Below are 24165 nucleotides of genomic sequence, written 5' to 3' on the forward strand. Positions count from 1 at the left end.
GTTACATAGGACTGCAGGTAACACTACATTATCTGTAATCAGAGAGCTATCACTGTGTTATCTGTGGTGTTACATAGGACTGCAGGTAACACTACATTATCTGTACTCAGAGAGTTATCACTGTGTTATCTGTGGTGTTACATAGGACTGCAGGTAACATCTACTACATTATCTGTACTCAGGCAGTTATCACTGTGTTGTCTGTGGTGTTACATAGGACTGCAGGTAACAATACTACATTATCTGTAATCAGGGAGTTATCACTGTGTTATCTGTGGTGTTACATAGGACTGCAGGTAACATCTACTACATTATCTGTAATCAGAGAGTTATCACTGTGTTATCTGTGGTGTTACATAGGACTGCAGGTGACATCTACTACATTATCTGTAATCAGAGAGTTATCACTGTGTTATCTGTGGTGTTACATAGGACTGCAGGTAACATCTACTACATTATCTGTAATCAGAGAGTTATCACTGTGTTATCTGTGGTCTTACATAGGACTGCAGGTGACATCTACTACATTATCTGTAATCAGAGAGTTATCACTGTGTTATCTGTGGTGTTACATAGGACTGCAGGTAACATCTACTATATTATCTGTACTCAGAGACTTATCACTGTGTTATCTGTGGTGTTACATAGGACTGCAGGTCACATCTACTACATTATCTGAACTCAGAGAGTTATCACTGTGTTATCTGTGGTGTTACATAGGACTGCAGGTAAGATCTACTACATTATCTGTACTCAGAGAGTTATCACTGTGTTATCTGTGGTGTTACATAGGACTGCAGGTAACATTTACTACATTATCTGTAATCAGGGAGTTATCACTGTTATCTGTGGTGTTACATAGGACTGCAGGTAACATCTACTACATTATCTGTAATCAGAGAGTTATCACTGTGTTATCTGTGGTGTTACATAGGACTGCAGGTAACACTACTACATTATCTGTACTCGAGATTTATCACTGTGTTATCTGTGGTATTACATAGGACTGCAGGTAACATCCCCTAAATTATCTGTACTCAGAGAGTTATCACTGTGTCATCTGTGGTGTTACATAGGACTGCAGGTAACATCTACTACATTATCTGTACTCGAGATTTATCACTGTGTTATCTGTGGTATTACATAGGACTGCAGGTAACATCCCCTACATTATCTGTACTCAGAGAGTTATCACTGTGTTATATGTGGTGTTACATAGGACTGCAGGTAACATCTACATTATCTGTAATCAGAGAGTTATCACTGTGTGATCTGTGGTGTTACATAGGACTGCAGGTAACACTACTACATTATCTGTAATCAGAGAGTTAGCACTGTGTTATCTGTGGTGTTACATAGGACTGCAGGAAACATCTACTACATTATCTGTAATCAGAGAGATATCACTGTGTTATATGTGGTGTTACATAGGACTGCAGGTAACATCTACTACATTATCTGTAATTAGAGAGTTATGACTGTGTTATCTGTGGTGTTACATAGGACTGCAGGTAACACTACTACATTATCTGTACCCAGAGAGTTATCACTGTGTTATCTGTGGTGTTACATAGGACTACAGGTAACACTACTACATTATCTGTACTCAGAGAGTTATCACTGTGTTATCTGTGGTGTTACATAGGACTGCAGGTAACATCTACCACATTATCTGTACTCAGAGAGTTATCACTGTGTTATCTGTGGTGTTACATAGGACTGCAGGTGACATCTACTACATTATCTGTACTCAGAGAGTTATCACCTTGTTATCTGTGGTGTTACATAGGACTGCAGGTAACATCTACTGCATTATCTGTACTCAGAGAGTTATCACTGTGTTATCTGTGGTGTTACATAGGACTGCAGGTAACATCTACTACATTATCTGTACTCAGGGAGTTATCACTGTGTTGTCTGTGGTGTTACATAGGACTGCAGGTAACAATACTACATTATCTGTAATCAGGGAGTTATCACTGTGTTATCTGTGGTGTTACATAGGACTGCAGGTAACATCTACTACATTATCTGTAATCAGAGAGTTATCATTGTGTTATCTGTGGTGTTACATAGGACTGCAGGTAACATCTACTACATTATCTGTACTCAGGGAGTTATCACTGTGTTGTCTGTGGTGTTACATAGGACTGCAGGTAACATCTACTACATTATCTGTAATCAGAGAGTTATCACTGTGTTATCTGTGGTGTTACATAGGACTGCAGGTGACATCTACTACATTATCTGTAATCAGAGAGTTATCACTGTGTTATCTGTGGTGTTACATAGGACTGCAGGTAACATCTACTACATTATCTGTAATCAGAGAGTTATCACTGTGTTATCTGTGGTGTTACATAGGACTGCAGGTGACATCTACTACATTATCTGTAATCAGAGAGTTATCACTGTGTTATCTGTGGTGTTACATAGGACTGCAGGTAACATCTACTACATTATCTGTAATCAGAGAGTTATCACTGTGTTATCTGTGGTGTTACATAGGACTGCAGGTAACATCTACTACATTATCTGTACTCAGAGAGTTATCACTGTGTTATCTGTGGTGTTACATAGGACTGCAGGTAACATCTACTACATTATCTGTACTCAGAGAGTTATCACTGTGTTATCTGTGGTGTTACATAGGACTGCAGGTAACACTACTACATTATCTGTACTCAGAGAGTTATCACTGTGTTATCTGTGGTGTTACATAGGACTGCAGGTAACACTACTACATTATCTGTACTCAGAGAGTTATCACTGTGTTATCTGTGGTGTTACATAGGACTGCAGGTAACACTACTACATTATCTGTACTCAGAGAGTTATCAATGTGTTGTCTGTGGTGTTACGTAGGACTGCAGGTGACACCACTACATTATCTGTACAGTATATATTTATATATGTGGGTGGCTCCAGACATTTGAGTCGCCCCCTGTATGTCCTGTCTCTGCAGATTTCTGATTTGTTACCTTGCCAGATTCCATCAAGGTCTATGATCTGGGAGAGCGCGTTCTTCCTACATCCCGGCATTTCCTCTCCGCCATTTGGGAAGAAGTCCAGGTGACCGACCTGCTGACTCATTCCTAAACCTGGAAGACACGACTTCTATCTATCAGTCTCTCAGGAGGACGGGTGAAGGCGTCTCATGCAGAGGATGGGAGTTATACCCTCAGGTGTAGCACCTCCTGGAATATACGCACCTATATTAGGGATCATCGGGGCACCATCTGTGTGAATGGCATCAACAAACGAGGCGTCTGAGGGGTCCAGCCTCACCTCAATGGGGGTTCCCTGGAAGTATGGTTCAGCGGGATCCAGTCCTGTGTGTGCAAATAGAGACAGTCAGATTACAGGTCACATGAGAGAGGAGAGCGTCAGAGATGTGGGATTACAGGTCACATGAGAGAGGAGAGCGTCAGAGATATGGGATTACAGGTCACATGAGAGAGGAGAGCGTCAGAGATGTGGGATTACAGGTCACATGAGAGAAGAGAGCGTCAGAGATGTGGGATTACAGGTCACATGAGAGAAGAGAGCGTCAGAGATGTGGGATTACAGGTCACATGAGAGAAGAGAGCGTCAGAGATGTGGGATTACAGGTCACATGAGAGAAGAGAGTGTCAGAGATATGGGATTACAGGTCACATGAGAGAAGAGAGCGTAAGAGATGTGGGATTACAGGTCACATGAGAGAGGAGAGCGTCAGAGATGTGGGATTTCAGGTCACATGAGAGAAGAGTGTCAGAGATGTGGGATTACAGGTCACATGAGAGAAGAGAGCGTCAGAGATGTGGGATTACAGGTCACATGAGAGAAGAGAGCGTCAGAGATGTGGGATTACAGGTCACATGAGAGAAGAGAGCGTCAGAGATGTGGGATTACAGGTCACATGAGAGAAGAGAGCGTCAGAGATGTGGGATTACAGGTAACATGAGAGAAGAGAGCGTCAGAGATGTGGGATTACAGGTCACATGAGAGAAGAGAGCGTCAGAGATGTGGGATTACAGGTCACATGAGAGAAGAGAGCGTCAGAGATGTGGGATTACAGGTCACATGAGAGAAGAGAGCGTCAGAGATGTGGGATTACAGGTCACATGAGAGAAGAGAGCGTCAGAGATGTGGGATTACAGGTCACATGAGAGAAGAGAGTGTCAGAGATATGGGATTACAGGTCACATGAGAGAAGAGAGCGTCAGAGATGTGGGATTACAGGTTACATGAGAGAAGAGAGCGTCAGAGATATGGGATTACAGGTCACATGAGAGAAGAGAGCGTCAGAGATGTGGGATTACAGGTCACATGAGAGAAGAGAGCGTCAGAGATGTGGGATTACAGGTCACTATTAGAGGAGATGAAGGGATTCTGGACAGTCCGGGATGCAGGTGTAGATGTCAGAATAAGGCCTCATTTACACGAACGTAATATACGCGCGTGCGACGCGCGTGCTTTGCACGCATGTCGTACGCACCTATATTAGTCAATGGGGCAGTTTAGACGATGCGTGAATTGCGCTCAGCGCGTGTGCGCAGAAAAAAACTCACGACATGTTCTATAATCGTGCGTTTTTCGCGCACTCACGCACCCATTGAAGTCAATGGGTGCGTGAAAACCACGCATGCCGCACGGAAGCACTTCCGTGCGAACTGCGTGATTCGCGCAAGAGCTGTCAAACTCCTGAATGTAAACAGAAAAGCACCACGTGCTTTTCTGTTTACAAACATCCAAACGGAGTGTCAAATTCGAGATGAGCGCCCCGAACTTCACCGGGTTCGGCCAAACTCGTTTTGACCGAAACCGGTAAAAAATGTTCGGGTACGCGACGTCAGGAGACAGTCACTGCCCACGGTGCTGAAAGCGTTAAACTGGTTCAGCACCATGGACAGTGACTTCCGCTCCGAAAATCCATGAACCTGTAAAAAAAAAAAGACGTTCTGACTTACCGATAACTCCGGTCCGACCTCCCGGGATGACAGTTAAGTCCAAGTGACAGCTGCAGCCAATCACAGGCCAAGCACAGGCTGCAGCCAATCACAGGCTGCAGCGGTCTCATGGACTGCGGCGTCATCCTGGGAGGTGGGGCCGGATGACAAGAGAGGGACGCGTCACCAAGGCAACGGCCGGGAGCCCGGACTGGGGGAAGCAGGAAGTTCTTGGTAAGTATGAACGTCTTTTTTTATTCACAGGTTGGTGTATATTGTGTTCGGCATTCACTGTCGAGGGTGCTGAAAGAGTTACTGCCGATCAGTTAGCTCTTTCAGCACCTTGGACAGTGACGGGCGTCGACTAGCCTCATCTCTATGATGGCGGCTGCGCGAAAATCACGCAGCCGCGCATCATACACGGATGACACACGCAGCTGTCAAGTGCCTTTTGCGCGCGGAAAACGCAGCGTTTTTTGCGCGCGCAAAACGCACACGCTCGTGTAAATGAGGCCTAAAGCAATGATCCAATCAGCTTGTTACAATGTATCAGTGCAGGTAACAGCCATCAGCCTGGAGTCCAGGACAGGGCAGGGATTTGTGCTGCTGCTGTGTTTACCTGGACTGATACATTGTAACAAACCTTTAACAGGAATAGATTTGCACAGGTTTCAGTCTCTGTATGTAAATAATGGTTATTTCCATTCACTGTCTGCAAGCATAGATCTTGTAAATATTGTCAAACACAAGGTCTATTAGAAAGTTTTCCTTATACATGGAATAGGAGTGGTTATCTTTCAGCGTGTCCCGGCCCTTTATTTCACCCCGGATGACGGGAACTTTTTAGACTTTTTTGTAAGTCACTGAAGATACATTTTTTTATCCTCATTTTAAACCCACCAGTTATTCTGCCAATTCCGCGCCTCCTCTTCCCGACCTCTCCGGCCGCGTGAGCCCCCAGACTGTGGCCGATGACGTGGACATTCGCTGGAGAGTAGCCGAAGTTACTCTGAAAAACATGAAAATAATTATTAATGAGCAATAATCCCGATATTACAGCCCCAGCGACTGCTCCGGGGAGTGCAGGGGAACGTTCCGGAGATACCACGTGATTTATGGGGAGGGACCGACCGTGGACAATCTATGCACGATCTATGTCCAGGAATAGGAAAACATGGCTGCTTTCATTCAAAAACAGCGCCACACCTGTCCAAAGGTTGTGTGCGGTATTGCAGCTTAGCCACATGCACTTTAATACCAGACACCCCCCCCCCCATGGACAGGAGTGGCTCTGTTCTGGAAGACAACAGTGATGTTATTCTGAGCCTGGATGACCCCGTTAAGTGTCTCCCTTTTAGGGTCCCTTCACCTAACACTAACCCCTTAATGGCCAGGCCTTTTTGGGCATTAATGAGCACACACTATGTTCAGTTTTTTCACTGTCGCATTTCTACGGGTATGTTCACACGGCATATTTTGGGGTAAATGGGACTTCATTGATTAACTTTTATTCATTTTTTGGGGGGGTGTAAAACGTTGTTTTTTGCGTTTTTCTTTTTCACGCCCCCAGCAGTTTAATGAATGTGTTAACTTCATTGTTCGAGTCGTTGCGATCACAGCGATACTTTATATGTGTCGATTTGTTTTTGTTTTTTCCACTTTTTCTAAATCAATCCACGTTTTATGGAAAAAAAAAGTGGTTTTATTTTTACTGTGATCTTTTTTTATTCATAAACTTTATTTAACTGTTTTCATTTTTTGATTCTTTTTTTTTTTTTTGCCCGCTAGGAACTTCACAACGCCGTCTTCTGATCACAGATATAATGCCTTGGTATACGGAGTATGGTGTAAGCCTGACCGCAGCTTCTAAGGGGTTAAACTGCCGGAATCGCACTACTCTTCAGTTACGGTAGTTGTGGCATTTAATTCACAGCCCTCCAATCCCCCATCTTTTGGCCCCATAACAATGGCACAGTCTCTACCTCTGCCAGTCATTGTTCTCCACCATGAACCACCTACCGAGAGAACATCGATGAAATAGGCGACTTCTGCCCCCACCACTCGGATGTTATTGGCTGCCTGAGTGAACAGAGTCCGCGAGCCGCCGCTCCAGTCGATGCTGAAACAGTTCACGTCCTCCACCTGTAACATGGCCTGGAAGCAGCAGAGAAGAGACGTGTGAGAGCGCCGCAGCGACCCGACTACATGCGTGCAGCGAGAGCAGGACACGCACCTTACACATGTTCGTCAGCCAGCCCTCCTCCCCTTTATCAATGAAGCCATGGATGATGAACCGCGTCTTTCTGCTCGTCCTGAAGTTCGAGGCTGAGATGGTCGAGGGGTTGATGGCGTTCACCTCCTGCAAATGATAACGGATAATTCAGGTGACAGCGACCAATGAGCAGCCAGAGGCAACATCGATGAGGACGGGGGTGAGGACAAGTGTGAGGACGGGGGTGAGGACGGGACGGGGGCGAGGACAAGGGTGAGGATGGGGGCGAGGACAAGGGTGGGGACAAGTGTGAGGACGGGGGTGAGGACGGGACGGGGGCGAGGACAAGGGTGAGGACGGGGGCGAGGACAAGGGTGCTGACGAGGACAAGTGTGAGGATAGTGCGGGGGCGAGGACAAGTGTGAGGATGGTTGTGAGGATGGGTGTGAGGACAGGATCGAGAACGGGTGTGAGGACGGGTGCGAAGACAAGTGTGAGGACGGGGATGTCAGTAGTCGCCACTTTTATAATGTGATGACGGGTGTGAGGACAAGTGTGAGGACGGGTGTGAGGACGGGAGCGAGGACGGGGATATCAGTAGTCGCCACTTATATAATGTGATGATGGGTGTGAGGACAAGTGTGAAGACGGGGGTGAGGACAGGTGTGAGGACGGGTATGATGACGGGGGCGAGGACGGGTATGATGACGGGTATGATGACGGGGGTGTCAGTAGTCGCCACTTGTATAATGTGATAGGAGCGGCGCCGTGAATAAACCCTCGTAACCAACTAATATCCCGTTTCTTTCTAGCTCGGGATGTGCAGCGGGAGGTTCCGCTGCCGTCACAGTTTACACTTCATGTAGATTCCTCCACTTTACTTTCCTGGAAGTTGTTGGGGTTTGATTTTGTGTAGAGCAAGAACCGAACATTGATCTTCTCTGGAGACCACGGCAGCTTATAGATCGGCCGCTCGAGGGTCCCGGACCAAGGAACATTGTCTGTGAAACACCCGATCCTGGAGTAACAGACCTCCCCGCCTGCAGGGGGACACAAGAGGCAGACTATTACACCACTCACCTCTGCAGAACATCACTGTGCCCTCTACCTCCTGACAGATACATAGTGATATATCCTGCAGATTATTACACCACTGACCTCTCTACAGATCTGCAGAACATTGCTCCTCCACCTCCTGACAGATACATAGTGATATATCCTGCAAATTATTACACCACTGACCTCTCTACAGATCTGCAGAACATTGCTCCTCCACCTCCTGACAGATACATAGTGATATATCCTGCAGATTATTACACCACTGACCTCCTCTACAGATCTGCAGAACATCGCTCCTCTACCTCCTGACAGATACATAGTGATATATCCTGCAGATTATTACACCACTGACCTCTCTACAGATCTGCAGAACATTGCTCCTCCACCTCCTGACAGATACATAGTGATATATCCTGCAGATTATTACACCACTGACCTCTACAGATCTGCAGAACATCGCTCCTCTACCTCCTGACAGATACATAGTGATATATCCTGCAGATTATTACACCACTGACCTCTCTACAGATCTGCAGAACATTGCTCCTCTACTTCCTGACAGATACATAGTGATATATCCTGCAGATTATTACACCACTGTCCTCTCTAGATCTGCAGAACATTGCTCCTCTACCTCCTGACAGATACATAGTGATATATCCTGCAGATTATTACACCACTGTCCACTCTACAGATCTGCAGAACATTGCTCCTCTACCTCCTGACAGATACATAGTGATATATCCTGCAGATTATTACACCACTGACCTCTCTAGAGATCTGCAGAACATTGCTCCTCCACCTCCTGACAGATACATAGTGATATATCCTGCAGACTATTACACCACTGACCTCTCTACAGATCTGCAGAACATTGCTCCTCTACCTCCTGACAGATACATAGTGATATATCCTGCAGATTATTACACCACTGACCTCTCTAGAGATCTGCAGAACATCGCTCCTCTACCTCCTGACAGATACATAGTGATATATCCTGCAGATTATTACACCACTGACCCCTCTACAGATCTGCAGAACATTGCTCCTCCACCTCCTGACAGATACATAGTGATATATCCTGCAGATTATTACACCACTGACCCCTCTACAGATCTGCAGAACATTGCTCCTCTACCTCCTGACAGATACATAGTGATATATCCTGCAGATTATTACACCACTGACCTCTCTACAGTTCTGCAGAACATCGCTCCTCCACTGCCTGACAGATACATAGTGATATATCCTGCAGATTATTACACCACTGACCTCTCTACAGATCTGCAGAACATTGCTCCTCTACCTCCTGACAGATACATAGTGATATATCCTGCAGACTATTACACCACTGACCTCTCTACAGATCTGCAGAACATTGCTCCTCTACCTCCTGACAGATACATAGTGATATATCCTGCAGACTATTACACCACTGACCTCTCTACAGATCTGCAGAACATTGCTCCTCTACCTCCTGACAGATACATAGTGATATATCCTGCAGATTATTACACCACTGACCTCTCTACAGATCTGCAGAACATTGCTCCTCTACCTCCTGACAGATACATAGTGATATATCCTGCAGACTATTACACCACTGACCTCTCTACAGATCTGCAGAACATTGCTCCTCTACCTCCTGACAGATACATAGTGATATATTCTGCAGATTACACCACTGACCTCTCTACAGATCTGCAGAACATTGCTCCTCTACCTCCTGACAGATACATAGTGATATATCCTGCAGATTATTACACCACTGACCTCTACAGATCTGCAGAACATTGCTCCTCCACCTCCTGACAGATACATAGTGATATATCCTGCAGATTATTACACCACTGACCTCTCTACAGATCTGCAGAACATTGCTCCTCTACCTCCTGACAGATACATAGTGATATATCCTGCAGATTATTACACCACTGTCCACTCTACAGATCTGCAGAACATTGCTCCTCCACCTCCTGACAGATACATAGTGATATATCCTGCAGATTATTACACCACTGACCTCTCTACAGATCTGCAGAACATCGCTCCTCTACCTCCTGACAGATACATAGTGATATATCCTGCAGATTATTACACCACTGACCTCTCTACAGATCTGCAGAACATTGCTCCTCTACCTCCTGACAGATACATAGTGATATATCCTGCAGATTATTACACAACTGACCTCTCTACAGATCTGCAGAACATTGCTCCTCTACCTCCTGACAGATACATAGTGATATATCCTGCAGATTATTACACCACTGTCCTCTCTAGATCTGCAGAACATTGCTCCTCTACCTCCTGACAGATACATAGTGATATATCCTGCAGATTATTACACCACTCTACAGATCTGCAGAACATTGCTCCTCTACCTCCTAACAGATACATAGTGATATATCCTGCAGATTATTACACCACTGACCTCTAGAGATCTGCAGAACATTGCTCCTCTACTTCCTGACAGATACATAGTGATATATCCTTCAGATTATTACACCACTGTCCACTCTACAAATCTGCAGAACATCGCTCCTCTACCTCCTGACAGATACATAGTGATATATCCTGCAGATTATTACACCACTGACCCCTCTACAGATCTGCAGAACATTGCTCCTCCACCTCCTGACAGATAAATAGTGATATATCCTGCAGATTATTACACCACTGACCCCTCTACAGATCTGCAGAACATTGCTCCTCTACCTCCTGACAGATACATAGTGATATATTCTGCAGATTACACCACTGACCTCTCTACAGATCTGCAGAACATTGCTCCTCTACCTCCTGACAGATACATAGTGATATATCCTGCAGATTATTACACCACTGTCCACTCTACAGATCTGCAGAACATTGCTCCTCCACCTCCTGACAGATACATAGTGATATATCCTGCAGATTATTACACCACTGACCTCTCTACAGATCTGCAGAACATCGCTCCTCTACCTCCTGACAGATACATAGTGATATATCCTGCAGATTATTACACCACTGTCCTCTCTACAGATCTGCAGAACATTGCTCCTCTACCTCCTGACAGATACATAGTGATATATCCTGCAGATTATTACACCACTGTCCACTCTACAGATCTGCAGAACATTGCTCCTCCACCTCCTGACAGATACATAGTGATATATCCTGCAGATTATTACACCACTGACCTCTCTACAGATCTGCAGAACATTGCTCCTCTACCTCCTGACAGATACATAGTGATATATCCTGCAGATTATTACACCACTGACCTCTCTACAGATCTGCAGAACATCGCTCCTCCACCTCCTGACAGATGCATAGTGATATATCCTGCAGATTATTACACCACTGACCTCTCTACAGATCTGCAGAACATTGCTCCTCCACCTCCTGACAGATACATAGTGATATATCCTGCAGATTATTACACCACTGTCATCTCTACAGATCTGCAGAACATCTCTCCTCTACCTCCTGACATATACATAGTGATATATCCTGCAGATTATTACACCACTGACCTCTCTACAGATCTGCAGAACATCGCTCCTCCACCTCCTGACAGATGCATAGTGATATATCCTGCAGATTATTACACCACTGACCTCTCTACAGATCTGCAGAACATTGCTCCTCTACCTCCTGACAGATACATAGTGATATATCCTGCAGATTATTACACCACTGACCTCCTCTACAGATCTGCAGAACATTGCTCCTCCACCTCATGACAGATACATAGTGATATATCCTGCAGATTATTACACCACTGACCTCTCTACAGATCTGCAGAACATTGCTCCTCTACCTCCTGACAGATACATAGTGATATATCCTGCAGATTATTACACCACTGACCTCCTCTACAGATCTGCAGAACATTGCTCCTCTACCTCCTGACAGATACATAGTGATATATCCTGCAGAGTATTACACCACTGACCTCTCTACAGATCTGCAGAACATCGCTCCTCCAACTCCTGACAGATACATAGTGATATATCCTTCAGATTATTACACCACTGACCTCTCTACAGATCTGCAGAACATTGCTCCTCTACCTCCTGACAGATACATAGTGATATATGCTGCAGATTATTACACCACTGACCTCTCTAGAGATCTGCAGAACATTGCTCCTCTACCTCCTGACAGATACATAGTGATATATCCTGCAGACTATTACACCACTGACCTCTCTACAGATCTGCAGAACATTGCTCCTCTACCTCCTGACAGATACATAGTGATATATCCTGCAGATTATTACACCACTGACCTCTCTACAGATCTGCAGAACATTGCTCCTCTACCTCCTGACAGATACATAGTGATATATCCTGCAGATTATTACACCACTGACCTCTCTACAGATCTGCAGAACATTGCTCCTCTACCTCCTGACAGATACATAGTGATATATCCTGCAGATTATTACACCACTGACCTCTCTAGAGATCTGCAGAACATCGCTCCTCTACCTCCTGACAGATACATAGTGATATATCCTGCAGATTATTACACCACTGACCCCTCTACAGATCTGCAGAACATTGCTCCTCTACCTCCTGACATATACATAGTGATATATCCTGCAGATTATTACACCACTGACCTCTCTACAGATCTGCAGAACATCGCTCCTCTACCTCCTGACAGATACACAGTGATATATCCTGCAGATTATTACACCACTGACCTCTCTACAGATCTGCAGAACATCGCTCCTCTACCTCCTGACATATACATAGTGATATATCCTGCAGATTATTACACCACTGACCTCTCTACAGATCTGCAGAACATTGCTCCTCCACCTCCTGACAGATACATAGTGCTATATCCTGCAGATTATTACACTACTGACCTCTCTACAGATCTGCAGAACATCGCTCCTCTACCTCCTGACAGATACATAGTGATTTATCCTGCAGATTATTACACCACTGACCACTCTACAGATCTGCAGAACATTGCTCCTCTACCTCCTGACAGATACATAGTGATATATCCTGCAGATTATTACACCACTGACCTCTCTACAGATCTGCAGAACATTGCTCCTCTACCTCCTGACAGATACAGTGATATATCCTGCAGACTATTACACCACTGACCTCTCTACAGATCTGCAGAACATCGCTCCTCTACCTCCTGACAGATACATAGTGATTTATCCTGCAGATTATTACACCACTGACCACTCTACAGATCTGCAGAACATTGCTCCTCTACCTCCTGACAGATACATAGTGATATATCCTGCAGATTATTACACCACTGACCTCTCTACAGATCTGCAGAACATTGCTCCTCTACCTCCTGACAGATACATAGTGATATATTCTGCAGATTATTACACCACTGACCTCTCTACAGATCTGCAGAACATCGCTCCTCTACCTCCTGACAGATACACAGTGATATATCCTGCAGATTATTACACCACTGACCTCTCTACAGATCTGCAGAACATTGCTCCTCTACCTCCTGACAGATACATAGTGATATATCCTGCAGATTATTACACCACTGACCTCTCTACAGATCTGCAGAACATTGCTCCTCTACCTCCTGACAGATACATAGTGATATATGCTGCAGATTATTACACCACTGACCTCTCTACAGATCTGCAGAACATTGCTCCTCCACCTCCTGACAGATACATAGTGCTATATCCTGCAGATTATTACACTACTGACCTCTCTACAGATCTGCAGAACATTGCTCCTCTACCTCCTGACAGATACAGTGATATATCCTGCAGACTATTACACCACTGACCTCTCTACAGATCTGCAGAACATTGCTCCTCCACCTCCTGACAGATACATAGTGATATATCCTGCAGATTATTACACCACTGACCCCTCTAGAGATCTGCAGAGCATTGCTCCTCTACCTCCTGACAGATACATAGTGATATATCCTGCAGATTATTACACCACTGACCTCTCTACAGATCTGCAGAACATTGCTCCTCTACCTCCTGACAGATACATAGTGCTATATCCTGCAGATTATTACACCACTGACCTCTCTACAGATCTGCAGAACATCGCTCCTCTACCTCCTGACAGATACATAGTGATATATCCTGCAGACTATTATACCACTGACCTCTCTACAGATCTGCAGAACATTGCTCCTCTTCCTCCTGACAGATACATAGTGATATATCCTGCAGACTATTACACCACTGACCTCTCTACAGATCTGCAGAACATTGCTCCTCTACCTCCTGACAGATACATAGTGATATATCCTGCAGATTATTACACCACTGACCTCTCTACAGATCTGCAGAACATTGCTCCTCTACCTCCTGACAGATACAGTGATATATCCTGCAGATTATTACACCACTGACCTCTCTACAGATCTGCAGAACATTGCTCCTCTACCTCCTGACAGATACAGTGATATATCCTGCAGATTATTACACCACTGACCTCTCTACAGATCTGCAGAACATTGCTCCTCTACCTCCTGACAGATACATAGTGATATATCCTGCAGACTATTACACCACTGACCTCTCTACAGATCTGCAGAACATTGCTCCTCTACCTCCTGACAGATACATAGTGATATATCCTGCAGATTATTACACCACTGTCCTCTCTACAGATCTGCAGAACATTGCTCCTCTACCTCCTGATACATAGTGATATATCCTGCAGATTATTACACCACTGACCTCTCTACAGATCTGCAGAACATTGCTCCTCTACCTCCTGACAGATACATAGTGATATATCCTGCAGATTATTACACCACTGACCTCTCTACAGATCTGCAGAACATCGCTCCTCTACCTCCTGACAGATACATAGTGATATATCCTGCAGATTATTACACCACTGACCTCTCTACAGATCTGCAGAACATTGCTCCTCTACCTCCTGACAGATACATAGTGATATATCCTGCAGATTATTACACCACTGACCTCTCTACAGATCTGCAGAACATTGCTCCTCCACCTCCTGACAGATACATAGTGATATATCCTGCAGATTATTACACCACTGTCCTCTCTACAGATCTGCAGAACATTGCTCCTCCACCTCCTGACAGATACATAGTGATATATCCTGCAGATTATTACACCACTGACCTCTCTACAGATCTGCAGAACATTGCTCCTCCACCTCCTGACAGATACATAGTGATATATCCTGCAGATTATTACACCACTGACCTCTCTACAGATCTGCAGAACATTGCTCCTCCACCTCCTGACAGATACATAGTGATATATCCTGCAGATTATTACACCACTGTCCTCTCTACAGATCTGCAGAACATTGCTCTTCTACCTCCTGACAGATACATAGTGATATATCCTGCAGACTATTACACCACTGACCTCTCTACAGATCTGCAGAACATTGCTCCTCTACCTCCTGACAGATACATAGTGATATATCCTGCAGATTATTACACCACTCACCTCTCTACAGATCTGCAGAACATCGCTCCTCCAACTCCTGACAGATACATAGTGATATATCCTTCAGATTATTACACCACTGACCTCTCTAGTGATCTGCAGAACATTGCTCCTCTACCTCCTGATACATAGTGATATATCCTGCAGATTATTACACCCCTTACCTGTCTAGCGATGTGCAGAACATTGCTCCTCTACCTCCTGATACACAGTGATTTTTTTTTCTGCAGATTATCACACCACTGACCTCTCTTGGGATCTGCAGAACATCATATAAAATACATAGATACATCAGTGGTTTCTTACCTTTCACAGCTCCCACCAGAAAGACGATCGGCAGTAAAACGGCAATCATCTGTGAATTAAGATATATACATTTTACAGAGGTGTCAGTGGGGGGCGCTGCTGAGCCGGTTTTCGTGAGTGGTGTTTTATTGTACAATATATTATATCTAATCATTCATGTGCGACATTTCATGACCGGGCGCAAAGTATTGGTGAAGATGAAAGGAGTTTCGTCTTTATGTCAATAAATCGTAATCACGTATAATAAAAACTTCTCCAACTTTCTTATAGACTTTGACTTCCTCACAATTTCAAGATTATGCTTGCTGTCAGTGAACGGGGCCATTATTGTTTAGGCCTCGTTCACATCGGCGTCGGGTTCCGTTTGGGGTTTCCGTTCATCCATTCCGTCAGAGGAACAGATAAACTGAAACCACAGCTTCCGTGCATTGGCATTGATTTAATGGTAACGCTTCCGTTGCAAATGGTTTCCGTTTGTTTCCGTTTTATAAGGTTTCTGATTTTTCAGCGGAAACAAAAGTGCCGTTGACTGCGCTATTGTTTCCACTAAAAAATGGCAACCTTACAAAACGGAAACCATTTGCAACGGAAGCGTTACCATTAAATCAATGCCAATGCACGGAAGCTGTGGTTTCCGTTTGGCTTTTCGTTCATCTGTTCCTCTGACGGAATGGATGAACAGAACAGAAGGACGGATGTAAACGAGGCCTAGGGGCTTGTTCACATCAGCGTTCGCTTTCCGTTCCGGGGTTCCGTCGGAGGTTTCCGTCGGGTGAACCCCGCAGCGGAAAGTGAATGAAACCACGGCTTCTGTTTCCGTCACCAGTGATATTAATGGTGACGGAAACATTGCTAATGGTTTCCGTTCGTCACCATTCCGGCAGGTTTCCGTTTTAAAGAGAATGAAAATGCGTAAAGACCTAATACTCCTCACAGCTGAGGGTTTGTTACAATCGTATCCTCTGTGAGATAAACAGCCTGGACTACAGACTGAAACATTTTACCTGTGCTAACACATGGTAACAAAAAAAAATCAGGACAGGAGAGAGATGTGTGCTGCTGCTGCTGCTGTGTTTAGCTTGCAAAGCATTGTTCAGACTGGACACACTATAACAAAACCTCAGCTGTGAGCAGAACTAGGTCAGAACATGATTTCAGCCTCTAGATAAAAACTAGAACACTTTCTATTACTGACAGCATGCAGAGATCTTGGAAATGTTGAAGAATTGATACAAGGTGGGGGCATGAATTTATTAAGCCTGATGTTTTATCCGCCAGTCTTAATGCGAGCAGCGCTGGAGTAAAATGTGCCCCATTTATTAAGAGGCTCCTGTGCGCCAGAAAGTCACATCTGCTTCAGCTACGAGATGGAGTAGATTTGCGCGATAATTGACACCAGTTTCTGGGTTAAATTGTAGTAAATTCATCAGGCCTGTGCGGCACCACCCACTAACGCTAAGCCCCTCCCACCTTTTTAAGTGGCGTGCGGCACAGGTGCTCAATAGTTTGCACCATGGTGGCTCTATGGTTAGCAGCACGGGGGCTCAGTGGTTAGCAGAATGGGGGCTCAGTGGTTAGCAGCACGGGGGCTCAGTGGTTAGTATCAGAGGTGCTCAGTGGTTAGCAGCACGGAGGCTCAGTGGTTAGCACCACGGGGGCTCAGTGGTTAGCAGCACAGGGGCTCAGTGGTTAGCAGCATTGGGGCTCAGTGGTTAGTATCAGAGGTGCTCAGTGGTTAGCAGCCCGGGGGCTCAGTGGTTAGCAGCACGGGGGCTCAGTGGTTAGCAGCACAGGGGCTCAGTGGTTAGCAGCACAAGGGCTCAGTGCTTAGCAGCACGGTGACTCAGTGGTTAGCAGCACAGGGGCTCAGTGGTTAGCAGCACGGTGGCTCAGTGGTTAGTAGAACAGGGGCTCAGTGGTTAGCAGCACGGGGGCTCAGTGGTTAGCAGCACGGGGGCTCAGTGGTTAGCAGCACGGGGGCTCAGTGGTTAGCAGCCCGGGGGCTCAGTGGTTAGCAGCACGGGGGCTCAGTGGTTAGCAGCACGGGGGCTCAGTGGTTGGCAGCACGGGGGCTCAGTAGTTAGCAGCACGGTGGCTCAGTGGTTAGCAGCACGGTGGCTCAGTGGTTAGCAGCACGATGGCTCAGTGGTTGGCAGCACAGGGGTTCAGTGGTTAGTATCAGAGGTGCTCAGTGGTTAGCAGCACGGGGGCTCAGTGGTTAGCAGCACAGGGGCTCAGTGGTTAGCAGCACGGGGGCTCAGTGGTTAGCAGCACGGGGGCTCAGTGGTTGGCAGCACGGGGGCTCAGTGGTTAGCAGCCCGGGGGCTCAGTGGTTAGCAGCACGGGGGCTCAGTGGTTAGCAGCACGGGGGCTCAGTGGTTGGCAGCACGGGGGCTCAGTAGTTAGCAGCACGGTGGCTCAGTGGTTAGCAGCACGGTGGCTCAGTGGTTAGCAGCACGATGGCTCAGTGGTTGGCAGCACAGGGGCTCAGTGGTTAGCAGCACGGTGACTCAGTAGTTAGCTGCACGGTGACTAAGTGGTTAGTTGCATGGTGACTCTGTGGTTAGCCGCACGGGGGCTCAGTGTTTAGCAGCACGGTGACTCAGTGTTTAGCTGCACGGTGACTCAGTGGTTAGCTGCACGGTGACTCAGTGGTTAGCTGCACGGTGACTCAGTGGTTAGCTGCACGGTGACTCAGTGGTTAGCTGCACGGTGACTCAGTGGTTAGCTGCACGGTGACTCAGTGGTTAGCCGCACGGGGGCTCAGTGTTTAGCAGCACGGTGACTCAGTGTTTAGCTGCACGGTGACTCAGTGGTTAGCTGCATGGTGACTCAGTGGTTAGCTGCACGGTGACTCAGTGTTTAGCTGCACGGTGACTCAGTGGTTAGCTGCACGGTGACTCAGTGGTTATCTGCACGGTGACTCTGTGGTTAGCCGCACGGAGGCTCAGTGGTTAGCAGCACGGTGACTCAGTGGTTAGCTGCACGGTGACTGAGTGATTAGCTGCACGGTGACTCAGTGGTTAGCTGCTCGGTGACTCAGTGGTTAGCTGCTCGGTGACTCAGTGTTTAGCTGCATGGTGACTCAGTGGTTAGCTGCACGGTGACTCAGTGGTTAGCAGCACGGGGGCTCAGTGTTTAGCTGTCTGTGAAATGAACCCAGTGTCTGAGATACGGAAATTAGTTTGTGAGTTCCTATTAGGGACAGGGACTGATGTGAGTGAAAGCAAGCTCTGTGCAGCTCTGTGGAAGATGTTGGTGCTATATAATCAACAGGAAATTAATAAATGGTGATGTTTCATCTTCATAGCGCTCTCCATAGTGCTGGCGACTGTGTCTGGTGTCCCATGTCGGACTGGAGTACCTTGGGCCCACCAGAGGAAATCATTTTTGTGGCCCACCTGTCAGCTATATAGAAATAATGCAACCACTCTTAATTGTGTAGTAAACCAAAGACCAATATTACACCACAAAGTGACCATATAATGACAGACCCCAGTCCTACACAAGCTCTACAGACCATATAATATTACACCACATAGTGACCATATAGTGGTAGATACCAGTCCTACACAAGCTCTACAGACCATATAATATTACACCATACAGTGACCATATAGTGATAGACCCCAGTCCTACTCAAGCTCTACAGACCATATAATATTACACCATACAGTGACCATATAGTGGTAAACACCAGTCCTACACAAGCTCTACAGACCATATAATATTACACCATACAGTGACCATATAGTGGTAGACACCAGTCCTACACAAGCTCTACAGACCATATAATATTACACCACATAGTGACCATATAGTGGTAGATACCAGTCCTACACAAGCTCTACAGACCATATAATATTACACCACATAGTGACCATATAGTGGTAGACACCAGTCCTACACAAGCTCTGCAGACCATAGAACGTAAAGGAGTTTTCCCATCTTAGACATTTACGGGAAATCCACAGGAAATACCAAAAATGTCTGAAAGATGCAGGTCCCAGCTCTGGTACCCGCAGCTATATCTAGAACTGATCGCAGAATCCAGGGGGAGACCAGTGGAGTGAGGATCGTGCTTACGCGCAGCTCTCTCCATTCTGTTCAATGGGAGTTACTGAAACAGCTGAGAAAGAGCTGCTCGGCTATTTCCATAACAACCATACAACAGAATGGAGAGAGCTGCGCGCACGCACGACCCTCACTTCACTGGTCTCCGCCATGATTCTGCGGTCAGTTCTAGTTATAGCTGCGGGTACCAGAGCTGGGACCTGCATCTATCAGACATTTTTGGTATTTCCTGTGGATATGCCATAAATGTCCAAGATGGTAAAATTCCTTTAATACAATACAGTGAAATCCAGTGACTCACAGGTGTCGTCTTCTCAGATTGCAGTCACTCACTTTTCCTTTTCTTTTTCATCCGGCCCAGATTGCCCTGACGTCTTCTCCCGACTACAAATCGCCTCTGCAGAATTTGAAACAAAAACATCTTTGGCTTCTCTCTTTTGTAGCACCTCCCCACCTTCTACAAAAACCTCACTATTTATAGTACCCCAGACGGAAATAATGCCCCCTCAGTGCCACACACTATAATAGTACCCCCTTTAGGCCCCACAATAATAATAGTGCCACACACAGCCCCTTGTAGATAGTGCCACACACAGCCCCCCCTCTTGTAGATAGTACCACACACAGCCCCCTCTTGAAGATAGTGCCACACAAAGCCCCCTTCTTTTAGATAGTGCCACACAGAGTTCCCACTCTTGTAGATAGTGGCACACAGAGTTCCCACTATAGTAGATAGTGCCACACACAGCCCCCTCTTGTAGACAGTGCCACACAAAGCTCCCACTCTTGTATATAGTGCCACACACAGCTCCCCCTTTTGTAGATAGTGCCACACACAGCTCCCCCTCTTGTAGATAGTGCCAGACACAGCCCCCCTCTTATAGATAGTGCCACACACACATAGCCCCTCTCTTGTAGGTAGTGCCACACACACAGACCCCCCTCTTGTAGATAGTGCCGCACACAGCACCCCTCTTGTAGATAGTGCCACACACAGCCCCCCTCTTTTAGATAGTGCCACACACAGCCCCCTCTTGTAGATAGTGCCACACAGAGCTACCACTCTTGTAGATAGTGCCACACACAGACCCTCTCTTGTAGGTAGTGCCACACACACAGTCCTCCTTCTTGTAGATAGTGCCACACACACACACAGCCCCCTCTTGTAGATAGTGCTACACACAGCCCCCCTCTTGTAGATAGTGCCATACACAGGCCCCCCCCTTTTAGATAGTGCTACACAGAGCTCCCACTCTTGTAGATGGTGCCACATACAGCCCCCTCTTGTAGATAGTGCCACACAGAGTGCCCATTCTTGTAGATAGTGCCACACATAGCCCCCTCTTGTAGATAGTGCCACACAAAGCTCCCCCTCTTGTAGATAGTGCCACACACACATCCCCCTCTTGTAGATAGTGCCACACACAGCTACCCATTTTGTAGATAATGCCACACACAGCTCCCCCTCTTGTAGATAGTGCCAGACACAGCCCCCCTCTTATAGATAGTGTCAAAAATAGTCCCCCTCCTATAGATAGTGCCACACACACAGCCCCTCTCTTGTAGGTAGTGCCACACACACACACTGCCCCCCTCTTGTAGATAGTGCCAGACATACAGCCCCGTCTTGTAGATAGTGCCACACAACCCCCTTGTATACTGCAGCTCAGCCCCCTCGTATAGTGCCACACAGCCACCCTATTAGATAGTGCCACACTCCCCCCTGTATATTGCCACACAGCCCTCCGTCTGTAAAGTGCCACACATCCCCCGTAGTAGATGGCGCCACACAGCACCCCCCCCCCACCTAGAAGATAGCACCACACAGAGCTCCCCCTGTATAGTGCGTGTGGCACTATACAGGGGGAGCTCTGTGTGGCGCTATCTACTAGGGGGGGCTGTGTAGATAGTAGATAGTGCTTAGTAGATAGTGCCACACAGCCCTCCCCCTGTATAGTGCCACACAACCCCCCTAGTAGATAGTGCCACACAGCCCCCCCTAGTAGATAGTGTCACACAGCCCTCCCCCTGTATAGTGCCACACAGCCATCCCCCTGTATAGTGCCACACAGCCTCCCCCTAGTAGATAGCACCACACAGCCCACCACTAGTAGATAGCGCCACACAGCCCCCTCAATAGATAGCATCACACCCTCCAAAAAAATATTATTGTACTTACCTTGCCCCGTTCCCATGACGGACGGAGCGCTCTAACGTTTCAGATGGCATAGCCAGCATGATGCAATGACATCATCACGCTGGCTTGCGCAGGAACTCCGTCCCAGCGGCTTATAGGCTGCAGGCATAACGTGGCCTGTAGTCTATACTATTCAATGGTATCTGCGGACGCAGATACAAGTGAATGTAGTAGTCACTAGCACCATGGCCACCTCCGGTGCTAGAGACGCCACCGGGCAAGAGGGGGCCTGTGCCGACCAGTACATAACATTTATGTGCCCAGCGGCGTGGGTCTTCTCATGCCGAGAGCCCTGTAGCAGCCGCTACAGCTGCTATGGTCGGCAGGGAGTCCTACCGCCGTACCTGCCTACAAGAGTGAGCAGCGGGGCAGGGAGACAATGTCTCTCTGCTCCACTGCCGGATAAAAGCAGCTCGCGGCCCGGGCCCACTGGAGGATTATCCAGTGGGCCAGTCCGACGCTGCCAGTGCCCATTGTTTTATAAATCTCGGGCAGTGACAAAGCTTTCCTGGCACATGTGGCCTTTTGTTGGAAAAGAAGCTGGTTGCGTTGGCATGGCGACCTTCAGTGAGAGGTGCTGCAGTGTACAGCATGGAGCGCCCACCAGTCTCATCTGTCAACTATTCAAATCACAGCTCTCAGCACTATTGTTAGATAAACCAGAGACCTGCACTATGTACATCCCCCTGCCCAGAACCAACGGGTGCTGAGGAACGGTTAAACTCAACAGGTAACTAGGAAGGATTATACCTAACAGGTACCAAGGAAGAATAACACCCAACAGATACACAGGAAGGATGACACCCAACAGATACACAGGAAGGATGACACCCAACAGTTACACAGGAAGCATAACACTCAACAGATACACTGGAAGAAAAACACCCAACAGATACACAGGAAGGATAAAACCCAACAGATACACAGGAAGGATAACACCCACCAGATACACAGGAAGGATGACACCCAACAGATACACGGGAAGGATAACACCCACCAGATACACAGGAAGGATGACACCCAACAGATACACGGGAAGGTTTAACACCCAACAGATACACAGGAAGGATAACACCCACCAAATACCACAGGAGGATGACACCCAACAGATACACAGGAAGGATAACACCCACCAAATACCACAGGAAGGATGACACCAAACAGATACACAGGAAGGATGACACCCAACAGGTACCAAAGACTTCCACCAATTTTCTTGCACCCACGTGACATCCATGTATCATCTCTATATCTGCAGCTCTGTGTCCCATAAAGTCTAATTATTATATTATTCTACTCTCCAGATTATAGGAGTGACAGAGGCAACCAATACTGGATAATGTCTTATATAAGCATCTAAATGTATAAACCCAAGGAAAACCCAAAAATCATAATAATAAACATAATAATAATAATAATAATAATAACATAATAATAATAATAACATAATAACATAATAATAATAATAATAACATAATAATAATAATAATAATAATAATAATAACATAATAATAATAATAACATAATAACATAATAATAATAATAAACATAATAATAATAATAATAACATAATAACATAATAATAATAATAACATAATAACATAATAATAATAATAACATAATAACATAATAATAATAATAATAATAATAATAACATAATAATAATAATAATAATAAACATAATAATAATAATAATAATAATAATAATAACATAATAATATTAATAATAATAAACATAATAATAATAATAATAATAATAATAATAATAACATAATAATAATAATAATAATAATAATAATAACATAATAATAATAATAACATAATAATAATAATAACATAATAACATAATAATAATAATAATAATAATAATAATAACATAATAATAATAATAATAATAAACATAATAATAATAATAATAATAATAATA

The 24165-nt window shown here is 45.6% G+C and overlaps 1 protein-coding gene across 1 annotated transcript in view; it reads right to left on the bottom strand.

Moving 5' to 3' along the window:
- The window catches only part of LOC142663566 (pancreatic triacylglycerol lipase-like), a 46321-nt gene that overhangs the window by 21279 nt on the left and 877 nt on the right, over positions 1-24165 (bottom strand). Inside the window, exons 2-8 of the mRNA XM_075842311.1 lie at positions 15968-16016; positions 8020-8183; positions 7165-7287; positions 6951-7085; positions 5832-5940; positions 3213-3332; positions 2982-3101 (exon numbers count right to left, since the gene is read on the bottom strand). Of these exons, the coding sequence (XP_075698426.1) occupies positions 2982-3101; positions 3213-3332; positions 5832-5940; positions 6951-7085; positions 7165-7287; positions 8020-8183; positions 15968-16016 (820 nt within the window). The remainder of the gene's footprint in view (positions 1-2981; positions 3102-3212; positions 3333-5831; positions 5941-6950; positions 7086-7164; positions 7288-8019; positions 8184-15967; positions 16017-24165) is intronic.

The sequence above is a fragment of the Rhinoderma darwinii genome, chromosome 11, assembly GCF_050947455.1.
Source record: "Rhinoderma darwinii isolate aRhiDar2 chromosome 11, aRhiDar2.hap1, whole genome shotgun sequence".
Classification (NCBI taxonomy): domain Eukaryota; kingdom Metazoa; phylum Chordata; class Amphibia; order Anura; family Rhinodermatidae; genus Rhinoderma; species Rhinoderma darwinii.